The 24,243-nt window shown below is 41.8% G+C and overlaps 1 protein-coding gene across 9 annotated transcripts in view; it reads left to right on the top strand.

The window, feature by feature from the left end:
* THRAP3 (thyroid hormone receptor associated protein 3) overlaps positions 1–24,243 on the top strand; it is a 41,738-nt gene that overhangs the window by 5,729 nt on the left and 11,766 nt on the right. For 5 of the 9 annotated variants that reach the window (XM_083511583.1, XM_083511588.1, XM_083511586.1 and 2 more), the window contains exons 2-6: positions 5,516–5,609; positions 9,622–9,693; positions 13,837–13,998; positions 17,166–18,053; positions 21,568–22,320. In XM_083511583.1, the coding sequence (XP_083367709.1) occupies positions 13,862–13,998; positions 17,166–18,053; positions 21,568–22,320 (1,778 nt within the window). In that variant the 5' untranslated portion in view covers positions 5,516–5,609; positions 9,622–9,693; positions 13,837–13,861. Of the gene's footprint in view, positions 1–5,515; positions 5,610–9,621; positions 9,694–13,836; positions 13,999–15,015; positions 15,232–17,165; positions 18,054–21,567; positions 22,321–24,243 lie in introns of those variants that run through there. The other 4 variants (XM_083511585.1, XM_083511590.1, XM_083511591.1 and 1 more) reach the window with 3 other exon arrangements.

Genomic DNA, 24,243 nt, shown 5'->3' on the forward strand with positions numbered 1-24,243 from the left:
GATTTTGTAACATCTTTCACAGTTTCTACATTCTGGGTTTATTGAGCTATACATCATGACTCCAATATCTCCCAGTGTGGAGGAATCTTTTTGGAAATCTACTAAATCACAGTATCTTCAGCAAACTTGACCTCCTCACTTCTCAAGGCCTTGTAGATCCAGGGATAGAGAGGTAACTTCAATTTTGCTTGTTTGCTTCTGTACACATATCTGACCTCAGGTTTGAGGGTTAGAAACCTTGGATTGGTTCTAAACTGCATTTTGAGGAACACAGGAAGTTACTGATCAGACATCCATTCACTTACCTTTTGTTCTTTCTCTGCTTTCTGTGATAGTAACTTCTGAAGTCCTTACTAAAGCACAAGTCCTATCTGAGCTGCATGGCCCTCTATCTTTTCTCTATCCTATCGTTTCTGGCAGTGGGCCATGTTGCTAAGCCTGTGGTCCTCAAGTTTTTAAGAGTTCTGGGATTGCTGTCTCTGTTTTGGGCTGATAGGTCTCATTTGAAAGTATTTTTAGGCACAGGTTTTCATGGCTACAAGTAATACAGGACTTCATTGCTTCTGTGGTCCTATCAATGTGCATTGCCCATTGTACAGTATCCTGGGATAGGGCTTCTCAGTGGTGGCACCTTGACTCCCTGACCCTGATTTGCATTCAATACAGTGGTACCTCCGGTTGCAGACAGGATCCGTTCCGGAGCTCAGGTTGGATCCTGAGATTTCCGCAACCGGAGGGACCGCTTCTGCTCATGGCGGAGTAGAGCGCTTCTGCGCATGTGTGCGAGGCGAAACCCGGAAATATACTTTCGGGTTTGCCGCGTACATATCCCGAAGGATATGTAACCAGAGGTGAACGTAAGTAGAGGTACGACTGTATAGCATTAAGCAGATTGTTCTGTCAGCATAAGGATTTCTGCATGCACAGTGAACAGTCTTCTCCTCTCGTCCTCTTGTGCTCCCCTAAATCTGTTCTAAGGCTTCCCCATGCTCTTCAGAGAAGATTTGGAGGCACATGCAGGGTTCCTTAAGACAATTGTTCACCCAAGCTTTTGGGAGATCAGTGCCTGGTGCTAGACTACTTGATCTGATTTATCTGCTGCTTTATTATTAATGCATTTTAAACTCTTGCTTTTAATGTATATTGCTGTTTTGTTGTTGGTCTTTAAATAGAATAAATAATAATAATTAGATACTCAGAAATGTGGATTATATAAATACAGGTGTTGTATGTTTGAGTTTAATTGCAATATTTTATTTTGCCAAGCAAAGTGTTCAAAATATTTGCAAGGGAGAAACAGTGACATAGGCAAAGTCAGCCACCTCATTAGTCCATACTTGGACCTATGCTTATTGTTTAATTAAAATGAACCAAAATGGGTTACTTCTAATCTAGTGTTTAAGAGCAGGCGTTAACAGTAAATCTGGTCTGAAAATTCTGAACTCTATCCCATAAAATGAAAGCAGATGAGAAGTTGGCAGCAAGTTATCTACATGGCAAGATTAATCTCTCTTCACCAAATTGAGGTGGAAGGATTAAATCTATAGCAAGATTCTAAGTACAGTGGTGCCTCGCAAGACGAAATTAATTCGTTCCGCGAGTTTTTTCGTCTAGCGAATTTTTCGTCTTGCGAAGCACGGTGTCGGGAAAGTTTTGGAAAAGCTTCAAAAATCACCAAAGTCTTCAAAAACCTCAAAAAAGGCTACCACACCGCGTTCTATGAGTTGCTCCTCAAAGTCAAGTCGCAACTGTATTAACGGTGTTAAGAAAAAGGAAACAAACTTGCAAGACGTTTTCGTCTTGCGAAGCAAGCCCATAGGGAAATTCGTCTTGCGAAGCAGCTCAAAAAACGCAAAACCCTTTCATCTAGCGAGTTTTTCGTCTTGCGAGGCATTCGTCTTGCGGGGCACCACTGTAATACTGAATCCTGTTTTGGCTCTCTCCCTTTGCTGGGATTTGAGCAAGTCTGTTCTTTCTTTCCTTTTTAAGGACAGCTTGCCAAATGTAGCACATATGGTATTGTTAGGCCTTGGTTTACCTCTGAGAGGAGCTGTAGCTGGGATCCAATTCAGGTGCAGGTGGGTAAAAATCAGAAAAGCAATAGATATGGTCACTTGGCAGGCTGGGAGTCTGGCAGTGCATCAAGCAGATGAGGATCAAAGGGTTAGCAGTAGGAGGTAGATCCAGGAAGAAGGCTGAGTTCCAAGACAGCAATAGGTTGAAGGGGCAGGTGTAGTGTCAAAAGCAGGTTGTGGTAGCAATCCAATCTTAACACTCAAAGGCTACCTAAGAACTAAGAATGCTGGTCACACAGTAAGGTGCTGGACACCATGGTTTGAAACCCTTGACATCTTACACCTATCCTTAAAGCATGACGTGATTCTGGACTCCTTTGGAAGTAAGGGCAAGATATAAATTTATATAAATTTAGATGATGTATATCTGAGGTTATGTCCTGCTCTCCTTATAAGGCTAGAACCTCAAAAGAGCAGTGTGTGTGCTTGTCTCTCTTGGAGAAAAAATTGCCCTTAGGCTAAAATGAAAGATGTGTGTCTGTTATATAATCCAAATAAGAGATTTGATAGTTTAATTTGTTCATGCGCATAACAGGTTCACATGCTTCAGTTCATACATTCAGATGAAAAAGATATTGCAGTATTGTGGCTTCTAGAAGTACTAAGTTCTCACTGTGCTGCTTTTTTCTTTTCTGGGGAGGTGTTTCCCTCTGTGTGCGTGTAGTACTTCTGCATAGTGTTCAAAACTCCCATTGTGCTAGGCACATTTTGTGACAAGGAATTTCATTAGCGTGAGCAGTTTCTGAGCTCTGAGCGTAGCACTGTGCCTAAGAGTTCAGATTAAAACTGCAGAGTAGAAGGAAAGGAGGACCTTTTTCTGCCTCCCTACTTCCAGCTACTCTCTGAAGACTGGAGAAGAGACTCCCTTAAGAATATTACAGGGTGGGCAGAGGAAGGACCAGACCATGTGAAAAATGAACATAATACTTTAGCTGCAGTTCATTCATTTTTAGCTTTGTATTGTTATAAAAAAGCACACCTAGACATTCCATTGTTGCGCCCATAACCTAGGTTTAAGGTGCCATTTAGCTCCTAGCTTTCATATCTCAGTTTCTAGCACTGCTTCTCCATAACTTGGGTTTAACTCTAGCACACTGCTCCCTCTTGCTTGTTTCTTGCTGGTTCTGTTTTGGCTCCAGTCTTAACAGCATGGCGGTACTGATTTCAGTATTAGAGAGGATAATGTGATTGCTTGGCTAATAAGAGCAATGGTCCACAATTGTTAGTTTGGCAACTGCTGTTTGTATGGCTCCAGCAATGACTACGTGTCCCTGGAGACACAACAGACAGAGTCCCTTTCCCTAAGTTGCTGGTGCATCAGAGCGTACGTGGAGTGGGTCTTTTTCTCTTTTAAAGAAAACAAACTTTTATTGAAGAAATAAAATTTCTTCTATAGATATATTTTTGTACATTTTAATGATAGATGTCTTTCTAACACCATACCCATCAGTTTTCAACTAGATGCTTATGCTCCTCAGTAGTATACCGTAATTAAAAACCACTGGTTATGCATGCCATGATACAGTGGTACCTCCGGTTGCGAATGGGATTTGTTCCGGAGGTCCGGCCGCAACCGGAGGACAGCTTATGCACATGCACGTGGCGCGGTTTAGTGCTGCTGCACATGCGTGAGCAGCGAAACCTGGAAAAATACTTCCGGGTTTGCCGCTTTCCCAACCCGGAGTTTACGTTACCCGAGGGTAACACAAGCTGAGGGGTCACTGTATTTATTTAAATTTTGTTTCGTAATTGTTCATTAATTATCTTGAAATCTTATATTTTATTATATAATCCTTTTTGATGTTGTGAACTACTTTGAGCAGAGTTTACCATGGAAAAGCAGCATACAAATAAACTCAATGATTATATATAGCTGCCCAGAAATTATGATATTAATGATTTCTATTTGGTCCCTTGTAAACATCTGCAAGGACACTAAAAAAGAGTGGTTTCACAAAGCAGAAGAAATTGCTCTGGCCCATAAATTGAAAATTATAATACAGCAGAGTTGTTATTTGAATATATGTGTGCTGAGTCACATACAAAATTGACCGAATCCACATGTTCCGCCTTTTCTTGTTCTGAATAGGAATTTAGAATTCATTGAGAAATACAACAGATTCATCTGGTGCTTTTCTTGGAAAAAGAATGGAAGAAGCTTAAATGGAAGGATTTTTTTAAAGGATGGGAAATCATGGGAAATGCAACAGGAAATTGGATTGTAAGATACCGAACTAGGTGCAAATGAATACATAATATGAAAATAATTATGGATGCATCAGAGTGAAGAGATTCTTGTGTGCACAAAGATGAAAACATTCACAGTATTGTTTAACATGGAGGAATGTTTCTTGAAGTTATTGGAGGCAAAGCTGATATGTTTGACTAGAGAAAAAAAGCATGGTTGATATTTATTAATAATAGAAAACCCCTTTTGGACTTTTTGTGTGGAAAGGAAAATGAATGAATTTGAGACATTTGTGTCTAAAAATTGGAAAAAATATTGCTTAGCAGAAAGTAGAACAGTTGGATGTCATCCTAGAGTGAATATTTTGAATAATTTCTTTTATGTAAATGAGGCCAGAAAAGCAGAAGTCCATTTTATTTATTTAGTTTTCCTTTTTCTTCTGTTCTTTACTTCTTTTTAACGTCTTTTTTCTCTCTTCCCCCATTTGTTTTCCCTGGTGTCCTCTGCTCTAGGCCATTATGGGGGCCTAGGATTGCACAAATATGAAGGTGATAGGTGAGAGACTGGGAGAAGAAAGGAAAGCTTCTGGGTGAGAGCTGGGAGGGTCCACCACTTTCTGCATCAGACAAAGGTTAAGAGCTTCCTTTGAGAGAGAACTCTAGGTTTTCTTTCCTTTTCCTTTTCCTTTTCCTTTTTCCTTTTTCCTTTTCATTTAAATTAGTCCCCCCCCCCTCTTATTGTATTATGAAAATGCTTTAATAAAATATTATGCAAAAGAGAGAGAGAGAGAAATACAGCAGACTCCTATCTGGTTAGGACAGACTTCAAAGGCAATAGGCCTCTCCTGGGGAGAGGCCATAGCATACAGTGGTACCTCTGGATGTGAACGGGATCTGTTCTGGAGCCGTCTGCGGGTCGCGATTCGCCATATCTGTGCATGCGTGTGATGTCATTTTGAGCATCTGCGCATGCGCGAGTGGCGATACCCAGAAGTAACGGAACACGGTTGTCGCAGAGTGCAATCCGAAAACACTCAACCCGAAGCTACTTTAACCCAAGGTATGACTGTATAGCCCAAAGCTAGTGGCTAAGGGTTAATCGCTGCTTAATTATGGCAAGGTGTGAAGATAATAAATGGTCTGTTTTTAGGTGCAATACAATTAAAACATCCTTTGAGATTGCATACTGTGTCCTCAGTGCTTTGAGATTGAGATGGAACAGGTGGTGACTTCTTGTTTTTAAAAAATTGCAGGTGGATTGATAGGACTGACTACATTGAGGAGTGCTCACTTTACTGCCACACCTGCTGGTGAGGGACTTCTGGGCTTTGTTGTGTTGAACAAAAGGTATGTTTTCCTCTCCAGCTTAAAAAATAGCATAAAAAATGAAGCCTTACTTGCCTTTGGTTTGCAGTCGTGGCAGTAGGAAAGCAAAGCAAACAACTTCCAATTGCAGAGTCCCAGGTTTCCCTCCCCAAACACTTCAGAAGTGTAAAATACAAAGCAACATATCCTTTTATATCTGTGTTATTGATAACTTTACACTACAGCATGCAAGTGATTTGATTTGCGGACAAAAAGAGCCTGGTGTAAAATCTTTCTATGCACAGAGCAACTTTTTGCGGGAAAGTGGAACTTGTGGACTGCACCTGATTAACAGTGGAAAATGAGTGGCTCAGGGATTAAGATGATTTGAGGGTCACAGTATGTGCAAAAACTGCTTTTGTTTCCAACACCTGATATTTCTTATGGCTTATTTTGAATCATGGAACATAGTTAAAACAGGGAATCATATTTTTCTAATCAGTATATAATTTTTCAATATGTATGTTTTAATTTAATCAGTGCCTTTAGTCTGGAAGTACGCAGGGGTACACACACCCCTAAACATTTTGTGAATTGTAACAGGAGAAGAAACTAAAGTTTTAAACATTTTTCGTTTCTTTAGCACAGTGAATCGTCAGTTCCGTTGCTACTCCCGATGGCGGCCTCATTTCCTGTCATGGTGTTTCCTAAGTCTCAGACGGAATGAGAGTACAGTCATACCTCGGGTTACAGACGCTTCAGGTTGCGTTTTTTTGGGTTACGGACGTGCCGAAACCCAGAAGTACCGGAACGGGTTACTTCTGGGTTTCGGCGGTAGCGCATGCGCAGAAGCGCTGAATCGCAACCCATGCGTGTGCAGACGTGGCTCTGCAGGTTGCGAATGTGCCTCCTGCACGGATCACGTTCACAACCCGAGTGTCCACTGTACTCCTAAATTTTGTTTTAGAAAAAAAGCACTGCATTTAATTATACCTTGCTGAGGTCTTCAACTGACTGCCATTTTTGGAGTTGAGATAGTGTTCTCATGGTACATCTAGAGAGGTGACCCTGCACTTGGCTTGCCCATGTACATCATCTACAGCTACAGGCAATGACCAATTTGCATGGGGGTAACGTTCCAGGAACCCCCCCCCCCAATACATACATTGACAGGGCCTGTATAAGCCTGTTCTGCCCCGTTCTACGTCAGCATGATGAACGAATGTGCAGTCACACACATATTGGACGTGCCTAAAACAGTTGCTGCCTGCATTTGGTTTGCCAGTACCTTTCCGCTAAGCACCTGCTCTTTGTGTATGCCATGCTATGGTTTTCCTCTTGTGAATTGATTGCAGGCAACGGGGGTTGCCTAGCAGGCAAGGCAGTTCTGGTCCTTTCTAACTGGGGCACACTTTTTCCAATCTGCTTTGTTCTGATTTCATTGTGCTCCCAAGCAGAAGTTAAGCCTCTCTAGCAAACAAAACAAAACAACAAAACTCTGTCTATTGGTAGTTTATGAAGGTATGGTAGTTAGCTCTTTGTTTCATAATAAAAATAAAGTTGTTGGATCATAAGTATTATTAAGTTTCATCCATGAAAGGTGTCTTGCATTCACATTTTCTTCCCAACTCCAGAAAACAAGTGTAACAGTCTGCAGCACAGATTTTTTAAGCATTTGAGACCATTATAGTTTTGCACCCTTCATTTTTAAGACCAGTGCTTCTCTGCAGAAATTTTGTTCTTCAGCTCCCATTCTTGGTTAATCATTAGCATTTAAGAGCAATTTCAGTCAAGCTAAAGCAACAGCAATTGAAAAAAATCAGCATTTGATAAGCTTACTTCTGTTATCAGCATAACAGCAAACCCCAAGATTAGTTAACTTCAGGAAGTGCATGGACAGAACGTTTCCTATTCCCATCTCTTCTCTGCAGTGGACCCCCCCCCCAAATGCCTTGTTGTGGGGGGCCCCCTCTTGAACAGTGTAGGATGGTTACAGATAGGTAGCCATGTTGGTCTGCCATAGTCAAATTAAAAAAGTTCCTTCCAGTAGCACCTTAAAGACCAACTAAGTTAGTTCTTGGTATGAGCTTTCGTGTGCATGCACACTTCTTCAGATGGGTTGGGGGGATTTGTCTAAGGATTCAAACCAATGAGTTTTGTGGCAACTTAGACTGGTTCATGAAATTGTGGTTGCCTTCTAAGGTGACAAGGCTCTTTATTGTTTTTGCTGCAACAAACTAGCACAGCTTACCCCCCCCCCTGGAAATTTCTGCTGACAGATTTATGTGGCAGTTAAAGCTTTATTTGTCTTGGCATATATGATTGTTGAGCACAGCAATTCTAGACAGAGACTCCAGCTTCTGCGATCAATGTGTGGGTAGCAGGAAGAGGAACGAGAGCAGTGGCTCATTCGAAGGCATGGGTGGGAAATCTTTCTGGCCCAGCAGGTCATAATCCCTTCCCACCCCCACAGGCCAACTTTGATAGGTAGATTGTCCTGCTAACCTCTCAAAAGTCCCTTGCATAACACTGGTTGTCAGGCACTTGGGAACCAAAGTGCAAGGAGCTTTGCCAGCCCTTTGCTTGGCAAAGCCTGGAGCACAAAGCTGTTTTCTGCAGACACCAGCTGCATAGTTGAGTTCCACATGGGGATCTCACTCATGCGCCCAATCCTGCCATGTCTCTTCCTGCTACACACCTGACCACACAAATGATGTCAGGTGTGGGGCAGGTGGACACTGTTTGCTAAGCCTGGATTGGCCCATGGGCCAGAGGTTCCTTACCCCGTGCTAGGGTTTGGTGGACCTTATGCAGGATATGGGTACAGATGGTACCTATTCACATATTTGTTTTATACTTTCTGTCTACCTTTCTCTTTTTTAACTTAAATGCCTCTCAAAACATTATTTATTTACTTTTAATTACCGTATTTTTTGCTCTATAAGACTCACTTTTTCCCTCCTAAAAAGTAAGGGGAAATGTGTGTATCTTATGGAGCGATTTCAGGCTGTGAAGCTATCCCAGAAGCCAGAATAGCAAGAGAGATCGCTGCTTTCGCTGTGCAGCGATCCCTCTTGTTGTTCTGGCTTCTGAGATTCAGAATTTTTTTTTTTTCTTGTTTTCCTCCTCCAAAAACTAGGTGCGTCTCATGGTCTGGTGCTTCTTATAGAGCGAAAAATACGGTACATATGGTATGCAACAATTACACAAGATGAAAATAAAAATAAAACACAACAACAGCGAACACTCAGAGAACTTCTCCAAGCACACTAACAAAGTTATGTCAGAGTGTATATTCCAAAACCATTACAATTTTAACAGACAAAAAATGATGCATAGCAACATATTGCTTGGATGGTTGACAACAAAGAAATAAATATTTTGATTGACAGGAGTTCATATGAAGGTGGGAGGAAAGAACAAATAATAATAATTTAAATATATTAAAATAATTTAAATAGTACTGCCTTATGTCTCATTATTTGTATAAGCTATAAAGCCACCCCAGACAGCATAAAAATTTTCGTGTTACTTTTTGAAAATCTTTTTAAAGCTGTGAGGACATAGCAGGAACATGATAACCTATTTCTAGTGCTTGCTTGTGAGGCTGACAATGCAAGCTGACTTTTCCCCTGCCCTTCATCCAGAAGAGCTCTCCAGCAGCTTGCAGTTTAATAAAAACATTCACAGTCTTTGCCCTCAGGTTTGTTTGTTTGTTTGTCAGTCAGAAAGCCATATGATGATACTAGGAGACCGACCAGTAGACAACTAACTGAATGTTTTCACAGCCATAGTCTCTGTAAATTTTGCTGGTTGTCTCTCCTTGCAGGGACTGGAGAAGTGTGAGATTACTACTGAGGTGTGTTCAAGTTTGGTAGGCTTATACATGGACACAGTTACTTGAGAAAACAAAGTGGTTTGTGCTAGAGTAACAGATTTGAGGAAGGCTTAATTAGAGTAGCGCTGCCTTTACACCTTTCTTCAAGGTAGAATGGTTATTGTGGGTGTTCTCATGTGAGCAGTTGCAATATTAACAATTACTTTTATTTTGCAGAATTTTTTTATTTCAAGTGGAAGGAGACAGTGCCAGGCAACCATCAAGTTGTGACAAAGCAGTCCAAGTAAGGTAGGTTGCCCACAGGGCTTGAGTGTGTATGTTGCATAACCTTTATGCAAATTTATTTAAAATATTTATAGACCACTTTCTGACCAGGCAGGGTAGAACACAGTTTTTAAAAACATGCCAAAAAAAGCCAGTGGATTGTATCCTGCATTAGTCATACTCCAAGTAGACCCATTGAAATTAATGGACCTGATTTAGTCATGCCCATTAATTTCAGTGATCCAAGTAATGTTGGATACAACTTCTATCTTAAATACCGTGTAACACTAATTCTTGTTATGGACTCAGTCCATGGCAAATCAGCAAATGGGTTTCATCATAGGGCTGCATCCTTAGAAGTTTTTAAGTACAGTGGTACCCCGCAAGACGAACGCCTCGCAAGACGGAAAACCCGCTAGACGAAAGGGTTTTCCGTTTTGGAGGCGCTTCGCAAAACGAATTTCCCTATGGGCTTGCTTCGCAAGACGACAGCCCATAGGGAAATCTCAGGGACAGCGGGGAAGCGCAGCGCGTCTTCCCCACTGTCCTCGGACCTCCTCCGAAGCCTGGCGGCGGGGCGGGGACACCTCCTCCCGCCGCCGCCGGGCTTCGGAAGGCTCCTCCGAAGCCGGGCGGTGGGGCGGGAACACCTCCACCCGCCGCCGGGCTTCGGAACGGTGCTCCGAAGCCGGGCGGGGGGGAGGGAACACCTCCCGCCGCCGCCCGGCTTCGGAACGGTGCTCCGAAGCCGGGCGGGGGGGAGGGAACACCTGCCGCCGCCGCCCGGCTTCGGAACGGTGCTCTGAAGCCGGGTGGGGGGGAGGGAACACCTTCTGAAGGCGGGCGGGGGGCGAAAGTCTTTGCTCCCCCCTGCCTGCCTGCCTGTCCCGGAGGGCTTTTGAAGGTGGGGGGGGGGGAGCAAAGACTTTCGCCCCCCGCCCGCCTTCAGAAGAGGTCCAGGACCTCTTCTGAAGGCGGGCGGGGGATGAAAGTCTTTGTCCCCCCTGCCTGCCTTCCCAGGGGCTTTTAAATCGCCCCGGAAGTCCTCCGCTGTCCCGGGGCGATTTTAAAATGCCGCCCGCCAGCATTTTAAGATCGCCCGGACAGCGGAGAAGTCCTCTGCTGTCCCGGGGTTTTTTAAAATGCTGGGGGTGGGAAGAAAAGCCCTTGCCCCCCCCCCAGCCTTCAGAAGAGGTCCGGGGACAGACTGTCCCTGGACCTGGTCTGAAGGCGGTTTCCCTAGGAACGCATTAATTGATTTTCAATGCATTCCTATGGGAAACCGTGCATCGCAAGACGAAAAACTCGCAAGACAAAGAGACTTGCGGAACGAATTAATTTCGTCTTGCCAGGCACCACTGTAGAGGCTGAATGGCCAGCTGTCAGGGATTCCATGGTAGTGGATATCTTGCATCAGCAGGGCATCGGACTAAACCATTTTATGTTCTTCCAATTCTGATTCTTTGACTTCTTTGTTTATTTTTTACATTGTGTGAGTTCATTATACGTGCTCAACTATATTTAGGGCCTTGTTTTTTTAAAGTTCCTATTACTGCTGGTAGAGTCACATCCCTCTGAAAATTGTTTTAAAGGTCTTATTTCCATAAAAAGTGCTCATTCTTTTTTGGCAAAGAATGAGATGTACATTACATTTAAGAGATTCTTCATGTTTATTTTACTGTTTTGTACAATTCTGAAAACATTTCTAGAAAAATATATTTTTTAAAAGTAGAGAGCTGTGGGTCAGAATTTGTTGAAATGCAGCAGTTAATTGACAGCCAACTGTTTAGAAAAACTCCATATGTTTAGGAATTTCCATGCTCATGATTTCCTATATAATCTTAATAAATTGGGTATTATGCTGTGTTCTGTTGCTCTTTGTTGTGCCTGCATTATTGAATTCTCCTTGCGGGGAGGGGGGCGATAGCAATGAGGGCTGTCATTATGTGTGTTTGTACAGGCATACCTCCACTGGTGTAAACATAACTTTTATATGCACTTGAAAACAAAAAAAAATTGGTGTGACTTGCTTTATTGCAATATTCGCTTTATTGTGATGGTCTGGAACGAAACCTGCAATATCTCCAAGGTATACCTGGACTTTAAAATTTTACCACTACACCCCTGTTTTTATTGGGGGGGACATGTGGCCCTTCAGATGTTGCGGGACTGCAGTCATTTACCAATGATGCCTGGGACTGTTGTGAGTTGAAGTCCAATAACATCTGGAAGGCTGCAAATGTTCCCTTTTCCTGATTTATATGTACAAATCTAAGTAGCATCATGCATGAGAGGTATGCATCTGTAAAAGTTGTAGATTTTTCTGGCACATTTCAAGGAAGAACTAAACTGTGTGTGTGTGTGTGTGTGTGTGTGTGTGTGTGTGTGTATGAATGAGAGAATGAATGAACAGGCTCCAAAGAACACATATTTCAGTGGCACGTGTGTGTGTGTGTGTGTGTGTGCGCGCACGCCGCTCGCTCGCTCGCTCGCACATGCCACTGAAATATGTGCTCTTTGGAGCCTGTTCTGATTGTCATCTCTTTTTTTATCTCTTCCAACATTTATATCCTGTTGGGTACATGTCAGCAGAGGCTGAAATCTTTAAAATCTAATCTAGGGCTTCTTGAATGCTCAGAACACAGCTGACTCTGAAATAGGAGCACTTCTGCTGGAGTGGGAGGAGGGTGAAGTGTTAACCCTTGAGACCACACTGTCTGGAACTCAATTGTGTTGTTGCTTCACTCTATTTAATTGCTTGGAATGTGTATAGGAGAGTGTGTGGCAGAAACAACAACTGAATTTGTCCTTAGTTTCTAAGAAGCAAAAGTATTCCCAGTTAAGGGGTGACTGATGAATGAAGTCAAAACCTACTTTGCTGAACAGAACTTGAGCTTCAGTTTGCTCTTTGTACAGTGAAAGTGATGGGCCAGGCCAGGTGTTAGCTTATGGAGTTAGGTCTACTAAACAGTCCTGGCAGAAGTAGAGGGAGGATTTCAGGTCCTCACTCAGGATTACTTGAGGTATGCCACTTTACCCGTTACATTTCAAAAATGGCTTGGGAATGAAAGGGAGCACTCACTCTTTTTATTGCTACCCTGAATTAGAACTGTGCTGGGTTGAGGGTGAAACGAGTCTTGTACCAAGAGCTGTTTTGTGGATTATGTTAAAGTTGCCAATTTTGAAAGCAAAAATTCCAAATATGATTTATGGAAAACGTTTGCAGAAATAAACAGATTCGTAGTAAGTTGCTTTTTATAGGGTTTCTGCAAGTGTTTTATGTTTGTAGTACTTTATAAAACCAATTAAAAAGATAATGCTTTTTTCTATTTTGAATTAGGATATTTTGAGTGGCATTGAATAAAGTTGCTTCTCATTTGTATTGGTATTTGATGTTTTCTCTTTAAAATTGTGTGTTTTTCTGTCACGTGCTGGGTTTTTCCCTGGGTGTAAAACTGGACACACACAAAATCGTCATTGAGAAACCACCTAATCATTCTCTGCTTTGTTACAACTGCGTCATGCTGATGGTTGATTTGCCCCTGCTTTTTTCTATAATCGTGGGATTTCCGTTTGAGATAATTTTGCTACAGTTCTTCCTGTTAAAATTATTAATTGATTATTCAAAGCTGTTGAGTGCTATAGAGAAACTTCTTTTCCATCACCAACATTTGAACCCTTGAAATATTTGGAAGGGTTCCTGATTTATTTTGGCTGCAACAAGAGTCCCTAGTGGCTGCTTGATAGTAACAAGTGTATAACTTGGTTTACCAGCGGCAGGGCTTTTCAAAGAGTCGGCACCTCATCCATGGGAGATAGTATGTAAGTGTTCTTTTGTCTTAAGTGCGTTAGTTGGTGACTGTTAGGACTCCATTCTCACCACATAAAGGAATAGTTACAGGAACCTGGACATGTATAGTCTTTGTGATTAGTAGACTTAAATCAAAAGCAGGATTGGAATTGTTGAATAAAAGGGTGTCTAAACTAGTCCAGAGACTTCTCAAGTTTTCTGGTGTTCTTTTTAGAGCTAACTTGCAAAGGCTGTTGGATATATGTTATTTGCTTTGCAAAGAGAATTTTGCTATTCTTGGACATCTTCAAACAACCAAGGAAAGAATCTGGAAATTGATTCATTTGTTGTTTTTATTTTTCCCTCTATGTTGACAGAATTAAGTGAAAGGAGTGAGAAAAAATGTCAAAAACAAATAAATCCAAATCGGGGTCCCGTTCCTCTCGTTCAAGATCTGGTTCTCGATCCCGGTCCCGGTCTTTCTCAAAATCTCGGTCCCGATCCCGGTCTGTTTCTCGATCAAGAAAACGCAGGCTCAGGTAAGTGCCATTGCTTGCTTCTGATGGTGTTGTGTTCCTTTCTTTTTACCTGAGGGGAGCCCTGCACAAATGGGAATTCTCCTGCGGAAAGCTTTTGCTAGATTCCAATTTATTCTACCATCTTAAGTTACTTCCTTTGTCTGCCAACCAGTTCTATTTTTATAACCTTACCATCCAAATAGCTCTTGCTCGGCCATGAAGTGGGTAGCTTTTTTAACCCAGTGTTCTCTGTGTTTTGGTTGTACTAGGCCCTTTTGAGTTGTTGTTTTTGAAGTTGGTTATTGTCAAACGTTCTGAGCAACTGGCCAGTTGCCTCTGGAATTATTCTGACTTTGAGAAATGCCTAAAATTGCAGAGGGAGCAGAACAGAGGGGGTGTATCTTTACCTGTTCTTCAGCAATCATAGTAAAGTCTGTGCCCAAGATTTTACATTTGGATTTCTATTCTATCTCTTTAAATGTCCTTGTGATTAGATTTGTAATTGCAAGAACTTTGTCTCTAAGGAAAAGTTACTGATCTTAACTCACTGCTCAGGATATATATCTAAGAATGATGCAGCAGAGAGCTATATTGCAGAGAAAGATTGATGAAGATTTTCCCTATTGAAAGTTAGGAAAGGGTACCAATTCTGTGCTTTTCCAGTTGGTTATTTAAACCTGGACTGTTAACAAGAACAACATTCTGAATAATTTCTGGGATCTGTTTATTGGCACATCCTGCAGAACCAAACCCCACTTGCCTGTTCATTGTGTTGCTTTACTTTTCAGAAGATTTTGAGTCTCTAGTTAGATTTTGTTTATATCAGCCATTTATTTTGTTACCTTTTAAAAATAATGGTAAAAGGCTCGCAGATTTTCTGTAACTGTTGGGACAGAAGCATAAGTGGCTGTTAATAATTAGTGTGTTTGGTTTCTGAGAAAGATACAGAAAGGGAACAGTAAAATGCAACAGGGGGTGGAGAAAAGGACAATGCCAGAAAGAGGAGAGGAGCCAAAGCACAAACGATCTCCTTACAGAGGGTAAAAGCATTAGGAAGGGCTTACCAGTAGGCTGGGAATGTCCGGCTTCATTGAGGGGAGCTCTGCCAATGGAGAATGAGCCCAGCATGCAAAATGTCGCTGGTTACAGACAGCTTTTGGAGAAACTTTGATTATGCATATGACTTGGCTGGAGAAGTAAAATGGAAGAGGCTGGGGAATGCAAATCTAGGAAAAGTATAGAAAACTCACTGAGGTAGGTTTCCTGCCTTACGCAGGCTTCATTTCTTAGGGATAATAGGCTTGCTGGTCAGAATCTTGTTGTGGTAGAGGGAAGCAGCTTGGGCAGCTGGTTGCGTTTGGTGTCTCGACTGCAGAGAATGTGGCTTGTATTACATTTGTGTCTTTCTCCAGGGAATTCCCCTTCTCTGCCTCAGCTCTAGTCATAATCTATTTAGTTCTTTGTAGGAGTCGTTCCACCCCAGTAGCTCTATTTTCTGTAGTGGCTTTGAACCCATGCAGTTACTCAGCTGCAAGCTTTGGGGAGAAATAACTTGCATGTTCTCCCCCCGCCCCCCAGCTGCACAACCTCAGCTGCATTTCATGTGCTGTGTCTTTTCAAATGATTTCTCATGAACAGCCTCCACAGATCTTTGAAGGGAAACTTTTCATTTTCCATGCCTCTTAAAATGGCAAAATGGATTTTGGAAGGATCAGGCAACAGGTCCCTCAGCTGTTAATTGATAACAAAATGCAGTAGCTGTCTAGGGACTGGCTCCTACGTGGGCTGTGGAACACCTCATAATTAGCTCATTTTCACTGTCTGCACCAGGCTGTGTGCATGTCTATTCCTTCTTAACGTTGCTGAAACTGTTTGCGAATGAGACAGAATCCAAGGTAAGCTGCTCTGTTTTTTTCTTAATAGTAAAAGAGGCTGGATTCATGGAAGAAACAAGACAGCAACTTCTCTTTGTGTAGAAATTGTACCAGACCTTGCTTTTCCTGCAGACCTTGCTTTTCTGTTTTTAAACCTGTTTTCATTTGACTGTGTAGCTCCTCACCAGCACAACTTCTTGTTACATAATCCTTGCCTAATCTCAGATTAGTCATCCATTGGGGCTATTCTGGTTTGTGGTTCTTCGGGGCTTCAGTTGCAGTTTTGTTCCCTGCTCGGTCATCTCCCCACCCCAATCCTTCAGTTGGGAGATGCAGCATCTGGCCTTCTTTTTCCTGCAAAGCACTTGCTATTTCAAGTCTCACTCTAGCATTCATGGGCAGCTGCACCCCATTTGTAAGCACCAGTGGGATTTATTAGTAGCTTTGTATCAGTTGTTACATGAAGTGAATAGACTGCAAGAGTAGTGACCAAGCCAACATCACTCTCTGAACTTCATGGCTAAGTGGGGACTTAAACCTGGATCTGTCTGATCCTAGTCTGACACACTATAACCCAAACAAAGGGAACTTAATCCTGAAATTGTATCTTCCACATCATGCCCCTCATACTAGATACGTCTATTTAATGTGGTGTATTAAATATAAAAATATACTCAGTCACATAATATTGCTTTAAACATCCACAAACACAAAAGACTTGAACCTAAAAAAGATCTGTTTGTTTGAGTAGTGTGCCCTGATGGCAGAAAGTTGCTGGCCATTTAACTCCCTTATAGCAAGACAGAATAATGTCTGATACTCCATTTCTTGTTCAATTTTTCTGTCACGTGTGGGGGAAGAGAGCTTTATGTTGCCTTTTAAAAACAAAAACAAATCATCCATCAAGTGGAATCTTGGTGGGTTATAGTAGATAAAACAAAGGTTACAAATAACGGTTTCCTCTTTACCCAATTGGGTACATTTGCCCCATGCTGCAAATTGAGCTCTGGAAGGTGGGTGCTCTGAGGATGGCCTTCTGAGGGAGAAAATGCTGCTTCCTCTGTGTCTGAAGTGGTTTTGTAGGAAAACGCTCATCCTAGCAATAGCAACTTTGTCCCATCTGCATTGCCCTGCATTGCTGAGGGTTGTTTTTAAGGAAGGAGTGCATACTTATCATTATGAGATAGAAGCTGGAGATGAGCTAAAGGAAAACCTATGCATCATTATGAAAACAGGTTAATGTCTTTGTATTGCAATCAGAATGCTGTAGTACTGTGTGTAGCAATTTCCAAATACATTTTTCTTTTTCCTCAGTTCTAGGTCCCGTTCGAGATCATACTCTCCATCTCATAACAGGGAGAGGAACCACCAGCGGGTCTACCAGAACCGGGATTTCCGAGGGCATAACAGAGGTTATCGGAGACCCTATTATTTCCGTGGAAGGAACAGAGGGTTCTACCCATGGGGTCAATATAACCGAGGTGGCTATGGAAATTACAGGTCCAACTGGCAAAACTACCGCCAAGCCTATAGCCCTCGTAGGGGACGCTCACGTTCTCGGTCACCCAAGAGGAGATCTCCATCCCCAAGATCTAGAAGCCATTCAAGAAATTCTGACAAGTCCTCATCTGATAGGTCAAGGAGGTCTTCATCATCTCGATCCTCCTCTAATCACAGCAGAGGCGAGTCCTCCAAACGTCGGTCATTGAAGGAGAAGAAGTCTTCTTCCAAGGATACCCGGGGGTCTCAGGGTGCTGGAGACAACCAAGGGGATGACACCAAGGAACAGCCCTTCTCAGGAGGAACTGCACAGGATGCCAAATCCTCAGAGGGATCGAAATCTTGGCAAGAAGTGGGTGCTTATGGCACAGGTTCAGCATCAAGGGCCTCTGCTGTGACAGAGTTGAGTCCAAAAGAGCGAAGCCCAGCACTAAAGAGCCCTCTCCAGTCAGTTGTCGTGAGGCGCCGTTCACCTAGGCCAAGCCCACTTCAGAAGCCCAGTCCTACATCTTCCAACCCTTCACAGCTGGGCTCGACTCTGCAGAGCAGCAGCTCCTTCCAGGCAGGCTCACATCAGTTTGAGCATAATTTAGCAGGCCTGAGCCCAACAAGGAAAAGTCCTGTGTGCAAAAGCCCCACAACAATCAGTTCCATTTATGGGACATCTCAGAAGGAGGAAATGGGGATAGCCTTCTCCAAAAGGCAAGTTGTCTTCATTCCTAAAATTGATTGTTTGATTGATGTTATTCTGACTTTCAGCTGACTGTTAGATTGGCACAATTAGGCTAAGTAATGTAAAAAGTTTAGTCTCAGGTAGTCAGAAGTTGCAAAAATCTGTTGTGAAAATAATAAAAAGCAGACTTACGTAATAGTGGTAAAAGTATTGTTTTTATTAAGTATTGTATTAATTGCTGTGGTATGTGAGATACTATTATTAACACTATTTTTCAATCTCTGATTTTTTAATGGAGAATTACTCAAGGTGGCATACAAGATAAAAATAGTCATGTGGGGTTTTTGTACAATTTCTTAGAGCTTCAGAGAAGATTTAAGATGGCTATTTGATTTATAATGTACTAAACTAAACAAAACAAAAAGTAAACCATGCCATGCTAATGTATTTGCTACATACATATCTGAAGAGATCTTTTAGTAGCCAAAGGTAGTTGAACTGAAATATTTTATTGTGGGAGGAATTAAATAAATATACTTGGTGCATTTTAATGTTGTATTTGACCTAGTGCATAGCTTTACTTGGCAATTATTATTAATTGAATTTTTTAAAGATTAATTTTACCATACCTGAAGTGGTGTGTGTAAGAATATGCACTTCCAAGAGATAGTTAACTGAAAAGTGAATTACAACTTCGATTTTGAATTTTACTAGTAAGGTGTCCATTCCACAATTTGGCTTCTGTTTATACATTGGGCTAAATTATACAACTTATTAAACCATAGTTTACTGTTACATGCATGAGCTGTTGTATGCCACGCCCTCCCCTCTGAGGTGTGGGGAGAAGGTGATTGGAAGTATCCAGTTCCAGTTTTAAACTAACAAAAAATCCTGATTATGTCTAAACTCTGGTAGTTCTTGTTAGTCTAACTATGGTTAGATCTTAAGGCACCGTTTGGTCTTGGATTGCTTGAACCAATCTAGGTTCCTAGAGTTTGATATAATGGAGAGTTTTGATTAGTTTAAATCTGTAAGTGGAATCTTTCAACATGAAATTGGTATACAAGTCTGTAGATTGTACAAATAACCTAAACCAAGGATTGGACAGCCTGTGGCCCTCCATGTGATGTTCAACTCCCATCAACCCCAGCTGTCATGGTGGGTGGTTAGGATTGATGGAAGTTGTAGTTCCATAGACTCTTCAAGACCTCAAGTTGTGCTGCCTTGTGGTTTAGCATTGCTTCCATACTGGCCCATTAAATTACTAGTTCATTTATGAAACAACATATGTCTGAAAATGGGAAATTTTCTCTGGAAAAAATATGACATTGGGAAACTTTATATAATTATTCACCCCAGTTCAGTGCAGCATGTATATATATATATTTTAAATGTTTCAAACACAAAAATAAACCAGCAAAAGTAATTTCATGTTAAAAACCTTGGCAATCAAAGAAATTCAAAGTGCACAGTTGAGTAGCTTGGTAGACATTCCTGAAGAGGATAATTCATCATATAGATGTGTCACCTCCCTGAAAAGTGTTTGCCCCCTGGCAGATCTTGCATTCTGAACAGAAGGAACACAAGAGTTGCAGCCAGTACAAGAAAGAATTGACCTTTCCATTTTGCATGTAACTGGTTTCTAGTCTGCAAGTAGGAAGCAAGTAGGAATTATCTCCCCAGAAAGCATGCATACACCTCTAGGAATTTGTCTTACTTTTACTGTACTTGGTGTACATCACTAGTGGTCACTTGTGTAAATAACTTATGGCTACTAACCATGGTAGCCAAAACTGCAGACTCTGTTTTGGATGACCAGAGGATAGGTGCTATTGGGGTTGGAACTCATTATCATGAGGAAATTTCTGTTAAACAGTAGGAGTTAGACCTTCACTCTGCATGGCAGTTATTGTTTTCTAACAGAAATGAAACTGCTGCTTTAAAATTGCAGTAGTACCTATGGCATAGAGCTTGGTAGCTTTTGTAATGACAGTTGCCCCTTTATATACCAAATTCATTTTTATCTAACATGCAGAATCAGATCTAGCTCTGAGATTGTGTTAAGTATTATTACACGGCTGCCTAATATGCTCATTTTAAAAGGATGGTCGCCGCTTATTTCTCTCGGTGTACAGCAGGTGTAAAACCCTTGGATTTTTCCCAAGGGAGTCACAAGCTGGTTTATGGTAAATAATCCAGCACAGTTACATACAAAAGCATTTTAAAAAAGCATTAATCAACCTTTTCAGTAAAAAAGAAAGTAAGTTATTTTTAAGTTCTCCCGGTGTGTTCGAGAGGCAGTTTGTAGAACTGAGATTTGTGCATAGGTTTTGCTGTTATGTAGAACAGGTGTTTCCTAAACCCTTTTTAGAAGGAGTGGGGGAGAAAATTGTCTCAAATTTCTTGGCACTGGCTTCAGATTTTCAGGAGTCAGCATTAGATGTGTAGGTGTCAAGTCTTGTAAAATATAGTACTTAAAAAACCCAAAAAGCAGATTACCAGGCACCGCAAGTGTAAAAATTTAGGAGCAGAGGCCCCACTTTTGGAAATATATGAGAAGACTGTTAAAGAATAGGAACAATGTTTGTCATCCCCTGGAATCTGCTGGTGGACTCAGCTTCCAGCAGATACAGAAAACAGCTGTCATAGAGCCAGTTTTTGCATCTAGTAAAACTTATCCAGCACAAAGATAGTTGTTAGTAAATGTTCTTTGGGCAGGAACATTACTTGAATCTTTGCAAATACATTCCCCCCAGGGAGTCACACGCACCAGTTAGTACAAGGAGCATTGTTTTGAGGCTTTGATTGTTTTTAGTTGTTTAGTTGATCTCAGCAGCTATACATACATCTGTTTAAGAAGCGATTGTATTGTTCTCAGATGCTCCACAATGATTTTTCCATTCTCAATTTTGTTACCTCATCAACCAATGTATAGTTTTGAAATTCACCTCCAGTTGTAATTAGAAAATAGAAACTTGCCCATATAGTTTAGATATATGTCAATCATCATCCTGTCAGTTTTAGTTGGGGATTGACCATCTTTATAATATTGCTGAGTATTCGTGTTCCTCCCAACCAATTAAGCATTTCCCCCCCGTTAACCTTTTTGCTTTTATTTGTGTTTTGAATTGTCTATAGCTTCCATAGGAGACTTTCCTCCAAAAATTTGAAGTAGCTTTTGAGGCTTTTATTTCCACTGTGTATTACTTAAAAAGCACAGCAATCCAAGGTGAAAATGTTGATGGGTTAATTCTCCACAAACAGGTTTGTAAGTGAATGCACAGGTTGGGTAAGATCTTTTACGTATTTCCTGCCTTCTAGCTATGGCAAGTAGGTTCTTAAATACGATTTTAATGGTTTTACTAAGCTTTGTGTGTCAAGGTTCTGTCACCTGTAGTGAATAGGTGTACTAATTTTAAAGCATTAAGAGTTAGAAAAAAGCTAAATAAAGCTTTGTATCAGTAACACAGGGATCGTCTGCTTTATCAGAACTTTCTAAGAGCTCCTGAATTGACTGTCTCTCTCACTTTATTTTTTAAATAGGTATTTGGAAGAGCAAAAAGCTGAGAATGGGAAAGACAAAGAGCAGAAACTGTCGAACATGGAAAAAGAAAAAATGAAAGAGAAGGGAATTTTCTCTGACCTGGGATTAGCAGATGGTAAAACAAAAACAGATCCGTATGCCTCCAAAGCTGATACAGAAAAGTTGTATCGTGGAAGTCAGTCCCCAAAGCGCTATAAGCTCCGAGATGATTTTGAAAAGAAAATAGCAGAGTTCCACAAGGAGAGCCACTATGGCAAAGAGGAGGCAGATGAGCCCGAGAAGAAGGTTAAAGGCAAAGGGCGAAAGGAATCCAATTTTGATGAGGATGAGGATGATGAGCCGAAGTTTCTGTCCAAGACGTTGTCTGCTTCCAATAAAAACCAGGAGGAAGATCGATCAGGCAAATGGGAAGGCCTAGTATTTTTGCCTGGAGCCAAAGAGAAGCAGAGGAAAGCTGAGGAGGTGGAGGAGGAGTCCTATGCTGAGCAGACCAAGAAGGAAGAGAGGCAGGTTGCCAAGAGAGCAGAAGCTGGGCACAGAGGCTTTGTTCCAGAGAAGAATTTCCGAGTTACCACTTACAAAGCCAGCCAGGAAAAGAATGCTACATCTCCTCCTCCACGAAAGACTTCAGAGGGCAGAGAGAAGCTGGGCACACGGGGAGAGGGCCTGGCCACTGGCAAGTCTTCCTTTTCCATCACTCGTGAGACCCAAGTCAACCTCCGAATGGATTCTTTTGATGAGGATCTTGCACGGTGAGAGGCGCAGTGTGTCTGCCCCACAGTTGGAATAAAGGCTTAGGGGAAAGTTAAATGGGAATATTGCTCTGTACTGTGTACAGCAATTCTCCAAAGAGAGTAAGCAAGCAGCCTAGTCTGCTCACTGGTTTTTATTATTTGGAACATATGGGTGGATAACAGAGCCCAGAGACTCTCTTTTTTAATGTCAATGTGTCAGAGTTTCTCACTTGCCATGGCTGCAAATGAGTGAGCATCATGCTGGTGTATGCTTCCCATTAGGTCCAAGCCGAAGAGCATGGTTTGCTCCTCCCTAGCAATCCACAGTCAGTAAGCCAACAACAAATGATGTCTTAAGGTTGGCAAGCAATCATGACTCCTTAGGGAACAACAAACCACAATCCTGGGTCAGATGTAACAGGAAGCCAAAGCTTCATGGTTTGTTTCTCCTTCTCAAGCTAACAGAGAAGCAAGGCGGGAGGCATCTGGCAGCATGTACCAGCACACTGCTTATTCACAATAAACCACAATATGCCAGAAACACCAGTTTATCATTATGCAAATGCAGCTATTGCCTAATCCCAATTTTTTTTGGCAGTGGAGTGACAGGGAGAACCAGAGCATATGTCTCTGTAAAGGACCAAAAAGAAGAGCAGATCACAAAAAGCTTGCAAAAATGGGGTGCTAGTCAAGGGGTGATATTCAGCTGCATTTTACTCAGAATAGACCCATTGAACATTAAGTTACGTCCATGCATTTCAGTGGGTCTGCTTTGAGTCAAACTTAGTTGAATACCACCCTAGCTTTCAGGTAGAACAAGCCATATAACTACTACTACTACAAATTTTATTATTTGCACCCATCCACTCTGCACCTCCCTTCTGTTCTGAGCAGATGGGAGGGTGGATGTCCAGTCCTGACATCCATTGAAATGTGGCCATATTTAAAGACATGTGCTCAGTGCAGGAGAGGCTGAGCCTGTGAAACACAAACTTGAGCAAGAACAGCTAACAGTCTCTTGTGTATTGTGTTTTTTTCAAAGGATATTTGCTGAGAGCTTTCATGGGTACCATAGGAGGTACGGATTAGCACACTGGCATGTGTGGACACCATGTTACCAACCCTTGCCCTAATTAATAAATTAATAAAGTCCAAGGGTCACCTGGAGCAAGCGAGCCCAATCTACAGCAGAAAACAGCTCACCACCTTCCCAAGCCCTAAATACACTTTTGAAGCTTGAGCAAAAGACATCCGAAAGGATACTTTGTTGAGCAAAAGACATCCGAAAGGACACTTTGTTGGGCACAACTTCATGGTGCACATAATCACTCCTGCTGATAGCCATGGTAGTCCCAATGCCTGTAGAGAAATAATGCAGGGATGGACAGAGGAACATATGTGAACCTGCAAATAAAACCTTGGAATAGAGAGTTGTGTCCAACTTAGTTATACTCCGAGTAGACCCATTTGAAATTAATAGCCCTAAATTATGTCTAGTGTTTTCAGTGCATCTGCTCTTGAGTAAAACATTGCTCCTAAATTGATCATGAAGTGCCTTCAGTGACAAGTCTTTGAATTGAACATGTTGCTCCCAGGCCAACTGTATGTTCACCGGCCTCCTACAAATGAATTCACACAATCTTGTCCCCCATAATCCAGAGAGTTGGTGCGCTGCAAAAAAGGAAAAGATGCTTGACAATCATTGAAGTGAAACACAGCTAATAAGCTTGCATAGCTAGACAATGGTGTATTTTATTCCTCATACTGATGGCTGTTGCTATTGATTTACTTCACTTTTATACAAAGGCAAGTGTCTTGTGGCATTGTAGAGACTAACAATTTTTTTGCTGATAGGAGCTTCTGTGGACTGAACTCTGTCCATCCAGACCAAGGTGTACATTATCTGCTTCACCTCAAGAGTTCCTTGGGCCACCACCCTCT

Source organism: Podarcis liolepis, assembly GCF_965112155.1.
Source record: "Podarcis liolepis genome assembly, chromosome: 7".
NCBI lineage: Eukaryota > Metazoa > Chordata > Lepidosauria > Squamata > Lacertidae > Podarcis > Podarcis liolepis.